At 45.8% G+C, this 16,163-nt stretch overlaps 2 protein-coding genes across 4 annotated transcripts in view; one reads left to right on the top strand and one right to left on the bottom strand.

Annotated features, from left to right (window-relative positions):
• The window catches only part of EGLN3 (egl-9 family hypoxia inducible factor 3), a 253,852-nt gene that overhangs the window by 127,740 nt on the left and 109,949 nt on the right, over nt 1-16,163 (top strand). The window lies entirely within an intron of this gene.
• The window catches only part of NPAS3 (neuronal PAS domain protein 3), an 836,449-nt gene continuing 823,365 nt past the window's right edge, over nt 3,080-16,163 (bottom strand). The window contains exons 9-11 of one of the 2 annotated variants that reach the window (XM_060143810.1): nt 10,171-10,318; nt 6,653-6,768; nt 3,080-4,774 (exon numbers count right to left, since the gene is read on the bottom strand). In XM_060143810.1, the coding sequence (XP_059999793.1) occupies nt 3,411-4,774; nt 6,653-6,768; nt 10,171-10,318 (1,628 nt within the window). In that variant the 3' untranslated portion in view covers nt 3,080-3,410. Of the gene's footprint in view, nt 4,775-6,643; nt 6,769-10,170; nt 10,319-16,163 lie in introns of both variants that reach the window. The other variant, XM_060143799.1, reaches the window with a different exon arrangement.

Consider the following 16,163-nt stretch of genomic DNA (forward strand, 5'->3'; position numbering starts at 1 on the left):
GTTAATGTCGCAGGCCCGTTGTTCAGCTCTGATAACGTACATAGTAATGCTCATGTGACAATGAGTTGGGGTAGCTGAGAATCTAGGATGGTTGCACATTTGATGTAGTATTTGGATTAGCATCTTAATCTGTGCCTTGTCAGTCAGCCTCATCGGTACACAAGCTACGCATTTTGTCCAAAACTAGCAAAAATATGGATGCTTTAAAAATTTTTTTCTTTTTTGTTCAAATCAAGAATAATGACCAAGGTACCTGCTTAAACAAATACTACCAGCATTCATTAGTTAGGATGGTTACATGTAAAAGAAATGATGCCAGATAGTAACAAATCCAAGAGAAGTTTATTATGAAAATGGCACCTGCAGATGAAAAATTAAGTTACATAAAGACAACCATGTATGTGACATGTATGAGAATCTACAAAAGTATAAAAAGAACCCTGTTGTAAATGAAGTATGTACATTTCTGATTTGCAGCATTATAAATGGTCAATGAAAAAAAATGTTTCAAAATGAGCCAGGCACTCAGGAAGTTAGGTCCCGTTAGCTTCACACAAAACAAATGTACCATAGCTGTCGCTTTGTAATGTTTTAATTTTTTTTATATATATATTGTAGAGTTGGTAACACTGCTAAGATTTTTACGAACAGAATATCCCTTTCCCCATTATTCAGCTACTTGGCACCAGTCTCCTCATAAAAGTTTTCATATATTTGTACAAGAAATAGTTAAAAACACAGACACAGTCTTCACAGGTAATGAAGTATTTTTTTTCCACTTTGTAATTTTAACACTATGGATTTAGACAGCAGCTGTGATTATCTGTTAGTTTAAATCACCAGAAATCATTTTGACACAACACAGAAACATTTATAAAAGAAAATAAAAAACAGCCGTCTAGCTGTTCTTTGTAGCTGATAGGTGCGTTCCTTTGATTGTTCAATAGCTAGAGTAGAGCTTCCAAAATGACTCTTTAAATTTCGTGATTGGCCTTCTTCACTTCCTAAACCTACTCAAATCCTTCAAGTAAGTGCTCACTATTAGAATTTGTGGCATTAAACTTCTTTTCACTATTCCACAGTGGTTTGGGCCCAACTCATGGAATCAAAGGGCCTGGAGGAATCCACTCAACACAGTGATATTCAAAGGACAGCCGAGTTACTATATTAGCATTGCACACATAAACAAATATATACGACAATTCTATAGTCCATCCCCCCCCCCCACCGCTCCCCTTTTGTTTTTAAAAAATGTTGGTTGACCTTTGAAATAATTTTCTGTCTCACTGGTAAATTGCTTTATATATTGCTCCATCAGCCAACCTGGAAGGAAACCAAAGCAAAGCACCCACTGCTTATAGGTAGAACACAAGGGACTCTGGGAATGTTAACAACTGAGGCTATATGGCATCAATTTATTTCATATATCTGAGCGTTATTCTTCAGTGCTTCGTGTGGCACTCCAGAAGAAAGAGTCATACCCAGAATTCCATTATGGGAAAAATGGCTCCATTAACCTTGAGCTAGTTAAGAGTCTTTTTATCTCTGAGAATGAAAAAGATTTTGGAGAAGTTGGGGTTGGGGGGGAGATGAGGCAGGAAAAGGGGAGATGAGAGAGAGAGAGAAAGAGAGAGAGGGAGGGAGGGAGGGAGGGAGGGAGGGAGCAGGGAGGGAGAGAGGGAGAGAGAAAGGGGAGAGGTTGGGAGAATATACACCAGCAAAGCAACAGCAGAAATCTTCAAAAGTGAAATGGAAGATTCACAGACAGTAGAAGCAGCATAGGGTGACGTTACAGAGGAAGGCCACCACACAAAACTCACTAACCCCCAAGAATCACTGATTCACTAGGACTGCAGGAATGGGACTGTACTAGAGATAGAGCACAGAGAAGACAAAGGACAAAACAACTACATTAGCTTAGTATATACTGCATATAGAAACACACATTGAAACTGCAATGGACTGACAGCCAAGGACACGTACACAGTGCACACATTACAGTTCTCACATCTGTTATTAGATGCCTTAACAATCAGCTGACAAAAATGGAGTGGAAGAAGAGTTTATACTTGACAGTCATTTGGAGTGTTTGACACTACACTGATTTCTGGCAACAAAGACAAAATAGGGTATTTTTTTCTTTTTCTTTTTTTTTCTTTTTTTTTTAAACTTAATGTGCAGTTGCAGTTATCTGTTTGAAGCTTATTTTAACCCATTCTTTAGTTTTAAACCTTACTGGTTCCAACCTAGAAATAAAAGAACCAAAGGGGAAAAAAAATCCACCAAATCAGTCCCTCAAAATACAACCTTCCTTTTCTTTTTTTTAGCAAGAAATGAAAAAATCAAAAAACGTTAAATATTTTTTTCCTTCTTTACTCCAAAGTGTTATTGAAGTTGCAAAAATTAGCCTCAGTTAGACTGAGAAAAGGAAAGAAAGAAAGCTCAACGAAAGGCAGTATGTACCTAAACTGCTCCTCAAATCAGTTTGATTGAGTTTTCCAAAAGCCCTTTTAAAAAGGGCTCTCCTGACCCATTAAATTTAATGTGAGGCTATGTTAGTTGGGAGGTAAAAAATTTTAAGTCCTGCAGCAAACATTAATGAGGGCTTTGTCTTAACTAACCAAGGAGACTGCAGCAATGGACTCCAGACCAGGACAGAACACATTATTTTCAAAACCCAGCCCAGGAGCTGCATTTCGTATGAAGACATTACAGATTAATAAATGATAGCACCATGGTTTTAGAAATTAAGTTAATGTTTCAGTAATTAACATTTAGTCCAACTTTTTTTTTAAACATTCTAGTCACAGGCCAGAAATTAAGTTTAAGAACCCAAAATTATTTTTATGTGCAAGTAAGAAAATCTTAAAATCTTAACCATAAAAAGAGAATTAAATTCTGCATAAAATTCTAAAATACTATCCCCCTATTTTCAAAGGAATTAGGAACAGAAACAAAAACACCACCCCATTTCATTTGACTTAGTCAAACAGGGCACATTGTTTATGCTTGTCTCTTTCAATCTTGATCATATCAAGATCTTTACGAAGAAAACTCAATGGTTGTCATTTCAGAAATCTCTTGACCACAAGACTGAGTATTCAATGGCAGAGGCATATACACATTAAAGACATCTTAATAAAGATGCAAAGGAAAGCAAAACAACCCAACACACATCTCGGAAGAAGACAAAATGGCAGGCAACTGGTCGTCTGACCCTCTGAAGGCCAAAAATAAACATATCTTTACAGGAAAGAATGAGTCCAGTGAAAGAAAGAGGGGATGGAACGGGGACCGTCGTGGCGAGAGAAGATGCTGACCTGCTCGAATTCAAAGTGCTAGAATCAAAGGTCTAAACGAAAACTCCGACGATGCCTCCGGGCAGAGCCCCGGGCCGCGCTGGGCGGTGCTCAGTCCTCCTTGCGCTCCAGAGTCTGTGCCGCGTGGATGCCGTTGCTGTAGACGGGGAAGGGCAGCGTGGAGAAGAGTCCCTCGGCCGTGGTGAACACGTTGCCGGTGGGCATCTGCGTCAGGCTGGCCGCGCTCACGGCGCCGCCAAACGGTCCCGACATGTTGAGCCGGTGCACGTGGTGGTAGAGCATCTCCATGGGTGTCTTGGGGTCAAGGCCGAAGCCCGGGCTGTTAACGTCCACGAAGTTAACAGCGTGCGCGTTGGGCAGCAGGTTGCCCTGCATGGCCAGGGTCACCTCGGCTGGCGCGTAGCGGATGGTGCCCGTGGTGTAGACCCTCTGCGCGGCCGTGCTGGTGGCCGCCAGCGTCCCGGTCACCCTGTGCACCAGCGGCAGCACGACGTTGCCCGCCTGCAACCTCTGCAGCGCCTCTAGGTCCCCAGTGTACAGCAAGGAGTTGGACGCTCCGGGGCCGCTCCCGCCGCCGCTGCTTCCGCCCCCGGGGTGCTTGTCCCGCGGGGACGCCGAGAGCGGGGGCGACAGCGGGTCGGAGGCGACGGGGGCCAAGGCCGCGGGGGCCGAGGTGCCGAACTGAGTCTTGCGGGCGGCGGCGGCGGCGGCGGCGGCCGTGCCGTCGGCACCGGGCGGAGTGAGGACCGAGTCGGGGATGGCCACGTGCAGCCCCCCGCCGCCTGCGCCGCCCGGCGGGGACGGGAAGTGCTCGGAGCTGGGGGGCTTGGTCATGCTGTAGGGCGACTCGTTCCGGGAGATCTCCCGGTTGGGCGGGTAGTTCCAGATGCTGCTGTCGTTGTCGAAGTTGATGGGTTCCGAGATCTCCGTCTTGATCTTGAGCACCGAGGCACTGTTGGGGGAGGACAGCAGCCGCGGGGGCTCCACCAGGCCCGCGTCCAGGCCGCCGGGGCTCGACGCGCTGGACAGGCGCCGGCGGCTGGCGCTGCCGCCCTTCTGCCGTTTCCGCCTCTTCTTGCGCTTCTGGTGCTTGCTGGAGGCCTGCGCGCCCGCCTCGCCCGCGCTGTCCGAGTCCTTGGCGCTGTCCGACGACAGCGACTCGCAGTTCTGCAGCCGCAGGTCCGACTCGCTCTCCACGTAGCGCTCGACCTTGATCTGCATGGGGCCCAGCGCGCCGAAGCCGCCGCCGTCCTCGGCCGCCTTGGGGTTCTCAAAGTCCGAGTGCTCGAAGCTGTCGTCGCTGTCGCGGCTGTCCGGGTTGCTGGAGCTGTGGCCGTCGTCGTTGCAGTTCATGTTGTCGCACGTGTTGCCTGACTTCTTGCGGTCGGGCTCCGGGTCTTCGCTGTTCTCGGACTGGTTCCCCTTCTCGTCGGACTTGGAGTTCTCGTTGTCCTCTGCGTGGGGCCGGCGGCCGCGGGGGGTAGGGGGCGGGGAGAGGAGACACAGGAGACAACGGATTAGCAGGGCAAGACCCACCTCTCACCTGCGGGGGTGGGGGGGGAGGGGAGGGCGGAGGTGGGGGGGGCGTCGCCTTATCCTGAGCTGCTCCACTGCCTCGGTTACTTAAAGCCTGGGCTTTCCCTCTCTTGAGGACCTAGATTAGAGGGACCCTGACTCAGAAGTGTGGTCCCCGGACCTGCCCGCAGCATTGGCATCACCTGGAGGCTTGCTACAAATGCGGAATCCCAAGCTTCCGGCCAGACCTACTAGATCAGATTCTTCATTTGAACAGAATCCCCAGGTGATTCTTAGGCACGTTAACATTCGAGATGTTCTGCGAAAATGCTCACAGACTCCGTAGTAAATAAACCGGGAATAAGGTGGTAGTGACACAGAAAAATGATGATTTGCAAGGTGACTTTCCAAAGAGGTCTGCACCTTCCCCTGGTAAATATCTGCTCAGTATTGAAAACCATAGTCTCCGTTCCTAAAGTTATTTTTCTCTAGAGCCCTGAACGCCATCTGATTCATTGTATGTTTTATTTTTATTTACTTCTGTCTCTTCCCCCAACTGGAATCTAAGCTCCACAGGGCAGGGAATTTTTGTCTTTTTTGTTCACTGCTATATGCTATATGAATAAGGAGCAGAGATTGTCTGTTCTAGAACTCTGCCCTAGTAAGGAACTTTCTCGAATGAACGCAATTTACAGGAAATCAGTCAAGATCCTCCCCACCTGCTTCGGCCTCCCTGAAGCTGTGTCTGGCGTAGAGGGAATACGGTACAAGAGCATGTTCCCTAAGGATGGGGTTTGTGGCCCGTGTGCCCTAGTCATCTGGCACATTTTAGGGAGGATAGATTTTCTCAGTGATAGAACCTCAGAACCTTTAGGGATGATGCTGATTTTATGGCTCTGCCTTTGGATGGCAGCCTGGACTAGCACCTTGGACAAATCATGTAACTACTCCGGCCTTCATTTATTTAGCAGAAAAGGCTGGGTTAGGAGAGGCTTAGGATGTTTTGCAGCCGTAAATTCTATGAGTTATGTGCCCCTTGCATCTATGCGTGTCTGTGGAAGGGGACTGGGAAGTGGAGGAAAAGTAAATTTTTCTATTAGCTTTCCTGTGCTCCAAAGAACTACTCAAAGTTTGCTTCCCAAAATAACGAGGAATGGGAAGGCATGGATTTGTTCAGCACAGATTCAGAAAATGAGTAACAGACGGCACCCAGAAAGAGTCATTTACCGATGCCATTAAGTATCTTTAGAGGTTCAATCCCAGCTTGGTGAGGATGTGAATATTTGGGGCTCAAAGTCACGGTCTGTCTTGGAGCAACAGAGATAGCACTGCTGTCTGCTTCTGGTAAAGAGGTTGGAGCTAGCTATGGGGTTAGGGCCGGGCTTCTTCTGTATGGAGGACTGACATTAAGTGATGGCTCAATCAATCAATCTCTCTGTATATTTGTGTATATATGTTTATATACCATAATATACCTATGTGTATGAATACATACCACAACATGCATATATGTATATATTTATACATATTTAGATGCATGTATATATTTACATAACACCACATACATAAACATGTGTATTGTATGTACGTGCACACACTTAACGTAGTGTGTACATCTGTATGTAGTGGTATATAAGTATATATACATATATGTGTTGAGAAAGACTCAGTAATAACTTGATGTGACATATATCCCTATATAAACTTTGACCGGTTGCTTCGTTCAGATGACACTCCTTTGGCCGTTGCCCACCCCTCAAGTTTGGAAAGGCAAGCCGTAACTGCAGAACACGGAGAAGTCGTAATACCTGTAATACCTGAGGTGTCTTTAGAGTCTGACTCAGAGTCGGAGGTCTCTGAGGATTCCGAAGTTTTCTCCGGCAGGTGGGGAAGCTGTGCGATGTCCATGGGCGTGTCCTTGTATTCGGGGTTGCTGTGGAGGAGGGAGGTGTTCATCAAGAGTGCAGATAACCATTCTGGATGGGTTGCTTCTGACCATCTTCTTCCCACTTCCTTGCCCCCAAACTTCTGGAGTTTAGAGCGTTTGAAAGACTAAGCATGCAATCATTTCTCAGCTCATCATGGGACTTTTACAGAAGCTTGGATTGCATGCGCTGGGCAACAGGTGCACCTTGCCACAATGACTGAATACCCAAATGCTACGTGAAAGCCACCAAAAAGCTTTCAAATGATCAGGTACCACTGGGGGCCAGGGAACTGGGCTGCTTGACATTCCTCCCAGTACCACACCTGGGGGAAGGAAGGATGAGAGAAGCACCCTCAACAATTCATTCCCCTGCCTCCCGGTGTGCCCTGCCTTCTCCTGGGCTCCTGATGAGTCCGTCGCTCCAGTACCCTTGTCTTGGCTCCTTGACGGAGTGTCCTCAGCTGTTCAGGTGGCTCTAAGGCTATGGGGGCGGGAAGCTGGGGGGCAGAGCCCTCAGCACCTAACGATCTGACAGACGCACAGGTGCACCTTGGGCTGCCTGGATTATGGCTACCGAACTGTCAACACACCCATTACAATCACATTTTCATCCGCTCGTGTGGCGTACACCTGTGGCTTGTTAGCTGGAAATCTGATTGCAGTGGGGAGAGTCCCAGTGTGAAAGAATGAAGCTAACCCCATTTGTACAAAAGTGCTTCATTTTTGTTCTATTTTTAATTCAGAAACAAGCCTCCTCTGGAAAAGGGAGTGTGTTCGGTCAGTCAGCGATCTTCTAGAAATGCCACTTCAAGGCCAGGCCAGCATGTGAGCAGTACCAGCTGCATAATCTGAAGGCACTAGGAAAGTCTCTTGCCTCCAAATGGAAAATCCCTCTTCTGTCCTTCTATCATGGCCAGTCAGCCAGAGACCTTCCATAGGTCTCTATGACTCACTAGCTAATTTCTAGTGAAATTCCTGTATCAAAGAGTCACTGTTTCAGTAACTACACTAAAACTGCCAATATCCCAGGGGGGTTCATTCACTAAGATAACTCATCAGGGCTTTACTCCTTAGTGTGAATTAGCGTCAGCAGAGAGCTTTCTCTAGATGATCCAATGAACCAGATGCTGGGAAGGTAGCCTTAGCCCTTACACAGTTTCTGTAATTCTACCAGGTGTTGTGAGGGTACAGGAAGAAGACCGGAGGAGCAGTAATTTCAGAACAGGGACGTGCAAGCCTGGATGGAGCCCAGAAGTGAGGGATTCTGGCCAGGAAGAGGGAGCATGAAAATACTGCTTGGGGAAGAACAAAGGACAGGAATGTGGGAAAGAAAAACCAACTTCAGTAGTTGCTATCAGGCCAAGGCCCTTCTTCCTAGACCTCCAGCCTGGAGAAGTGATCCTGATGAGTGACAGACCTGGGGAGCTTCCTCTGCTGAAGCTCATGTATGTCAGTCTCCTTTGGTCCAGATGCCATGTGGGTTCACCAGTCCCTTGTCGGCCAACTCCCAGTCTTCTATTATTGAACCCAGGGTGAGTCTTCAGGTCAGCTGAAACACGTCTGGCATGCCTGAGATCGGGGCTCTTTGAGCCTGAAGGCTGGGCTTTGGTACCCAAACTGCTTCCTTCTTCTCCGTATGGAATGAGGCGGGCCAGGAACACCAAACGCTCATGAGCTTGTACCATGTGATCCTAGGCTAGACCAAGTGTTGACCCAAAGTAGCACCAGCTGCCCTCTCCTCACCCCTCCTCACTCCCTCTGTTTGGGGGCAGAGTAGGAAGTCATGAGGCTGATGAGGCAGTAAGAAAGATCCAGAAGGGAAGAAGTCTCCCTGAATGAGATGAACAACCATAGGGATTACTTTAGTGCCCTAGGCTCCAGCAGCCTGGGGGACGGCCATCCTACAGTCTAGGGTGTCCCTGTTACTAATGTCTAATTTTTACTAATAACGGGTCTCCTTGGCACAGTGAATGTCAGTGCCACAATATTCTGTCTTCTCTTCGGCATGTGAGTTTTTATAACCTTCTGCACTGCATACAGCCACTGTTCCGTACACCTCTAAGTAGGAGAATTCCCTGATAGCAGAACCCATCTTGAGCATATCACAAACACAGGGGATAGTTTGCATGAAGAGCAGGCGTTGGAGAAAGCCCCATTAGATACCCATACTTTTACCTTTAGAGAGAATTAATGTAGAGTAGAAGAGGTCAAAAAAGGGAAAAGAAAGTAGATGAATGAAGACTCTTCTAAGTGGTGCACATTAAAGCCCTCTCTAGAGCAATAATCATCAGTGTCTGATTGATACGCTATTGGAAGCAAGCACGTTCATGCCTTCAAGTCGTCACCAGCGGACGCGAACACACTCTGAAGGGTCAGCGTGCTGATGAGCCATGGCTGTCTGCATCTCTGTCTCAAAGAAAAATGGGATTCGGTACTCCCTGTCGGCATTCTCAGTCAAAGGGCAACAACTTCCATTCATAAGACCCGCTGGAAGTTTTCCTCCTCAGACCCCATGTGGGCCCTGCCTGGTGGCTTTAGGCCAAGAGGAGCCAAAGACTAGAGTGACAGTGGTGGGAGGGAGCCAGGCTGAGCATTTGGATAGCTTCATGGCAGGATTGGTGGAGAACCTCCCAGAAAGCTTGTCCCCAGACGCAGACCACCCAGGCTATGCGTCTTGGTCACTTTGGTGCTAGCCTGAATCCACAGGCAGCAGATGAGGACGGAGAGACGAGGGGTGCTGTACGCTGGAATTCAGGAGGCTGTTGAGCTTGGCTGCATTAATGGATATAAATTGGAGGATGCGTTAAAACAGCGGTCACCCTTGCCTGAGATCCCAGGGCAGGCAAAAGAAGACTGCCTTCGTTTTTACACTGACATTGTCTCAATTCTGGCAAAGCGACTCCCTTTGCTTACCAACACTTGAATGTCTGGGGAATCCAACCCTACGTGATACGCGGAGGACTTCAAAGACATGGGATACAGGAGGAATATGAACTCTGCCACCTCTTCCGCATCCCCTTTTCATAATTTTCACAAGGGTTGGAGCGCGTGAGTATGAGAACGTGTGGGGGAGAAGGAGATGCTTTTTGAACGCTTCCACTGGAGGCAAACGTCTGTGTTCTTTTTCTGGCCCGAACATTTGTGGGGAAACCAAAGCAACCTCTGCAGAACTGCCCCAAGGTTGGCAGACCAAGAACTACTGAACATTTCGCAAATCTGCCCTCGAAGTCCCTACCGACATGGCTTTGAACTTTTCCCATTTCTTTGCATCTTGTGGAAAGAAAAGCAGAATTTCCATATAATTCCACACCAGATACTGTCAAAAGATAATACAACATTTCAGCTATTTACCATTGGGCTGCATGTTTTATAACTGAGATGGAAATGAAAAAGAATTCCAAAATATACCTCAGAAGATAATTCACCCAGATGATGTTTTTCTCATTTGCGTTCTTGGCGTTAATAGCTATTGTGGCACTAGACTGTATCCAAATATATCCTCCATTCTTCTGCATCCAACGATAGTACTTTGTCACACATTGGCCCTTGTTCAGCACTGGTGAAAAAACAGAATAGAAGGCATTGCATATTAGGACTGGGACGAAATGGTTATCATCTCTGCAAAATCTGAAGCTTAGAAAGGGGAGGTCCCGGACTTCCCTGGTGGCGCAGTGGTTAGGAATCCGCTTGCCAGTGCAGGAGACACGGGTTCGAGCCCTGATCCGCGAAGATCCCACATGCCGCGGAGCAACTAAGCAACTAAGCCTGTGCACCACAAATACTAAGCCTGCACTCTAGAACCTGCGAGCCACAGCTACTGAAGCCCGCCTGCTCCACAACAAGAGAAGCCACCGCAATGAGAAGCCCACGCGCCGTAACGAAGAGTAGCCCCTGCTTACCGCAACTAGCGAAAGCCCGCGGGCAACAACGAAGACCCAACGCAGCCAAAAATAAATAAATTAATTTTTAAAAAAAGAAAGGGGAGGTCCCGCACCCAGCCAGGGGTGCCCCTCTGTACGCTTAATGTAGAATGCCATTAGTAGGACAAATAAAATCACCAATTCAGTGGAGCAGTAGCTCTGGAGCTAGGGTTACTAGCGTTTGTAGCAAGACTTTATTCCATTTTGGACAGTCATGGTGTGAAAGGAAGGATAACAGGACTGCACATCTTTCTGGCTCACAGAACGCCTAATGCGGTGTGGATATTGTCAGTGGGTTTGACATCGGATGGGAACAAAGGCAGATTTGGGTGTGATTTATTCATAGCTTCCAGGTAGCTCTCTTTGCGATTCTGGATATCTGAATGGTTCCAAAGATGCTTTCCTCCTCTGTCTTTGATCATTTCACCTCAGTGCGAGCAGTATCAACCCGTGTCCTTATGTATCGGTTCCTTTTGATCTTGTCGAACAGAATTTATGGTAAGAACTAAATCTACATGGGTCAGTCAGGGGAGATTCTGGTGAGAAATTTGCTGAACGTTGGAACAAAATACATTCCCTCACCAAGTCAGACAGAAACACCGGCCTAAGCGAAGCACAGGTTTGACTTGGCTAGAGCCAAACAGAGTGACAGCTCCACGCAGACGCTGAAATATGGCCCCAAATGAAGGAACAAGTAAAAACAATCAGTAATGTGAAACGTGCCATTAAATATCCACAGAAAGAGAGCTTTAAAATGCAGATGTTAAAAATGATACTTTAACCAAAATCTTGCCAAGTTGAAATGGATTTGATTTGTATCTGGGCACGCTTGAGCTAGTAAAAGGGGGAAGAGTGCAGTAAATCAGCCCCTGAAATAAAGTGCTACGGATGGGAAGGGTTTAAAAGGATGCCGGAAACGTGCACAACCCGCTGTTATCGCTTGGATACGAATTGCAGACTCCACACCCCCCGACAGCGCGCCAGCTGGCCGGCCACTAGAGGGCAGTGTGCACTCGTCCACGCTGCCCACTTTTGGCACGTCCTTGTCTCCGTCTGCTAAAATGAAAAACCTCTAACTGCTGTAATAAATTTGGCTAAATTAGCTGCTAAATGGTTATCTCAAGTAATATGTATTTGCATTAATCATCTTGCTCTAAACCAGAACAAGCCAGAGTCCTAAAGACGTAGTAAATTCATATTGTCCATTTAATTATGGCCAATAAGTGCTCCATATACAATAGTTTCATGAAGTACATTTTGATTTTTTTTGGGCGGGGGGTTGGATGGGTAAAGGGAAGTCACTTTGGAAAAGGGCTGTGTTTAAGGCTGTGGAAGCTCTTCCCATCACCATGTCGGAGCCACTCTTCCTAGCTCTGAAAGTGGTCAAAAATCAAACCTCCATATATTTTATCCATAAACATATAAACGTCAACGCTTTTCTCCCATTCTCTCTTTTTTTTTGTCTCACAATAGACGAAATGGATGGTTGTAAAATGTAATACTTATGTCTTAACAGTTGCTTGAAAAAGCCTTGCTTTGATGAGTGCTTCAAAGAGCGGTGAGTTCTATTCAGAAACTATTCTACAGTTCAGGGTATTTTTAAAACCCGGAACTGTCACCTTCTCTTAGTGGTGAGGCTCCACAGGTACGACTGTACTCTGCTTTTGTAGGCGATTGTAAGTTCTGCCATTCGGCATGCATGGCTTCCCCGGCTCCAAAACTGTGTAGTGAAGCTGAAAGCAGTAAAATACTGACTCTGCCATACAGCACTTCTGTCAAACCATTGTTGCATGCAACAAGATGTGCTTTTATTCAAATCCTCTCAACCTGGTTAACTATTAATAGAGGAAGGATGGGTTATGAAATTCTGCCTACTATTTTCACAGAAATACTTGGAGCATCCCAATCAGTGGTTGGTGTATAATTCTACCTGCTGTGTATCTGGAATAAGGGATAATTTCAAATGGTTCTAGTGTTTTTAATAAAGGCAAAGAGACTAAGAAGCCCCTTTTATAGAGTCACATGAAGAAAACACTGAGATGGTAGGCTAGACCAGCCCAGCCTGGCTGGGGATTTTCGACTGGAATTTGACCCAAAGCAGGCAAAATATTAAAAAAAAAAAAAAAAAGACCCCACAATACAGTGCATAGCAAGGGGCAAAGTGAGACGGAAACTATAAAGTCAAATTAGATTTGCAGAATCAGCAGAAAGATCACCACGCCCTCTCCTTCCTAATAATACTTTCTCTTACTTACAAACAAAGAAACAGAGAAACAAACAAAATCTCCTTTCTGAAATGCACCTTTTTGGGTTAAGGCAGCACGACTCTGGGTCTGATTAGGTGCCTCTGTGTTTCCTGAGAAGATAAATACAAAGTTATCAGGACCCATGATTCCACGAATATTATTTATCACCCAGGCCGAGGGCCATCTAGCAAAGAGAGGAGACCTCGGTGAGACAGAGGCAGGCCAGGCAAGTTTACGTGATGAAGTGGTGGTGAAAGAGCTGCGGAGAAAAGGACCCCTGAGGGGTTCCCCGGGGAGTCAGGAGCTACCTGAGTGCCTTCACTTACCGTGGTCCACACCACAGAGCAGATCCAGGGACCCATCACCGTCAGCTCAAGAAGACAAGTTTAACCTAATCCATTAATTTGCCCTGGGCCAGCCTGACAAACAGAATTCTGACAAGGTAGACATTCCAGCATGGTCTTGGATCATGATTGTTTCCTGAGGATCAGTGTTTTCTGAATGACACCCCCATGTATCCGTGGGAATCTAGATAACTCAAGATAAGGCGCTGAGTTAGCTCCTATTATAGCATGAAATGTTGACGAAAAGATCACCCCAGTTGCGTCTGTTTTTCAGGAGGACCCATAAAAGCGGTCACAATGGAATTTTGCTTCTTTTAAAATGAACGCGGAATAAGTTTTGCTTGGGGCTCTAGAATATGAATTTATGATTTGTGGATGAAGCTTCCTGCTTTAAAAAAAAAAAAAATCATACTGGCAACTCAGTTGGATCGTTCCAGCTGCGCCAGAGGCAGGATCTGACAGCTTTTCCTGAGCCCATGTGGTCCTCATCGGCTCAGGAAGAAAAGCCACTTTGGTGCCCGTTTGAAAGAGATTTTTAGTTTGTAATAAATTAGACAACTTGAAAAACACAAAAACGTTTTTGATACTCTCTAATCCAGGGCTGCTGTTTTTATTTTGGGCTTTTTAGCTTTAAATAATGGAGAGAAATGAGAGAATGTCTGTGTTAGTCTATTTCACAAAATCCCTTCTGTGGAGAAAACCAGAAATAGCATGATGTAAGTTACTTGGTATGGAGGTCCTTAAAAACCAGTTAATCGTCCCTTGAAAAGAGATAGATCCTCATCAAACCAATGAGCCCAGGAGAACATTCATAACAGTGTGCTCAAACAGGAAACCAAGGGAGAGAGGAAATATCTATGAGGATCTTATTTTTAGTCTTACACTGTGATACGGTCTGAGTACTTCTAACACATAACCTGGCATCTTCTCTTTGGCTTATCCCAAAGTTTACTTTTTGCTGTCCAAACCTTTTGGTAGAGCAGCCTACGTGTGCCCACTGGATTCAATGGTCACATCATAACATTTCTAGAAAGATGTCTTTAAGACTGTGCAATAGGGATTAGTTTTTATTTAAGGGTCTCAAAACACTGAAATGGCCTTTTCTTAGGTTTTAGAGGGTAAACGTGAAGACACAGGGAGGCTGACTGTGTTTCTCCCAGATGCCCTTTCAGTGTTGGGTGGTCTCAGGTATAACCGCGGATGCCTCTGCTACTGCACGACAACTTGCTCCTTTGCGCCCTGAAGTCCAGGATGTAGCCAATTGCTTGGCTGTAATTGCTCAGCTCTGAGGAAAACCAAGAAGTTGTCATCAGTACTGCTCCACCTTCCAAGCTACAGGTGCCTTTGAGTTACAGACTGTGCTCTTCAGAGGACAGAAATGACCCTGCATTTGGGAGAAGAAACTACTAGAGACAAGGAGAGACTTACATCTTGCTGGGGGAACCATTCTAGCCCTGCTCATTTGACCATTTTTGTCTCTAAGTGTCAAAATACCACCCACCCCTAATTGTGAAGGGAGTGGCAAATGCAGTTCAATCCAAAGAAAAACGCTTATGTGTTAGGACACGTGACCTTTTACATCACATACACACTTTGCCCCACAAAGACTGGATGCTCAGATTGATTGACTATCTTTTTAAAAAGTCACTTGGCCTCTTGGTTTGAGCTTAGTGGCAGGCATACAAGAAATGTACTCCTTATAGAGAAAAACTACCCCCCCCCCCCCCGCCGCCAAATCTGATGAGCTCTTGCTGGAGTGCACATCTATGGCTCTGCACGCAGTGACCAACAGAGGGATTTCAGTGTTCCTTAGGAAAACTTTGTCCACAGAGATAGACTGATGATTGAAAGGACATAAAGGAAGCCTGTGTCTGTGGCAGGAACATAACTCTGTTAGTAACTCAAAACAAATCAGTCCAAGTTTGCCTTCAGAAATATGGAGGAAAAAAGAGAACATGGTCTCTTCCTGTTGGGCTGTTCCACAAAATCAAAGCCAAAGATTCTAAATAGTGAGTTACTTGTGTCTTCAAAAGAAGGAAGCAGTCTAATTCAGTCTGAAGAGGAGATGAAGAAGACATCTCAAAAGCGGTCTTTTAGCAAAGTGTCTCACAAAAGGACATTTTAGAGGTTTGCATATGCATTAAAAAGCTGTAATACTTGGTGTATTCAGGTAAGTATAGAATAAATAGGAAATGGTGAGATCATCGGAGATTTTCACACTTGACATTCACACAGCTGAACAAAGAGCTTCATTATCGTCACGGCAATATGAGGGTGCATCTGCTGCTCAGCTCACCCCCCCTTGAGCTACCTTCATCAATGGCTGCAGAGAATGGGCAGTGGGGGGTTTTCTGCTAGATACTCAAAAATTAATTTTGAATTCACTAATGTGGAGAGCGTGGAAGTTAGGGGGTGTGTGCTCGAATCACACTTTCTACTTAATACCACCGTTGGGTGCTTGGCTGTAGCTACCGGTTTTTCTTTCTACATTCACAAAACTGGCAGATGAAACATGAAAAAGAATACTGACTCTTTAATCTCTGCTTCTCCACCTAAGGCCCAAGGCAGGCTGACAGGGAACTTCATTCTGGAAACAGGACTTTTTTTTTTTTTTTCTCTTTTTTAAATTCTGGATTACTTTTTCTTCTGCTTTTGAAAACTGTGGGCTATAGGGAATGAACCTGACATAGACTTAAAACAAGAACAGGTTTCTTTATCTAAAAAGTTATAGTCCTTGATGCTTACAGAGGTCATTTTCAAAACCCACAAGAGAGACAGCATTAGAGCCAGGACCTGTGCATTTAGCGCTTTATTTACTTACAATAGAGACAGTTTTTCATTTAGAACTGCTCATAGGATCAAGCCAGGCTTTGATGCCGTGCAGACTTTCC

Source organism: Lagenorhynchus albirostris, chromosome 1 (assembly GCF_949774975.1).
Source record: "Lagenorhynchus albirostris chromosome 1, mLagAlb1.1, whole genome shotgun sequence".
Classification (NCBI taxonomy): Eukaryota; Metazoa; Chordata; class Mammalia; order Artiodactyla; family Delphinidae; genus Lagenorhynchus; species Lagenorhynchus albirostris.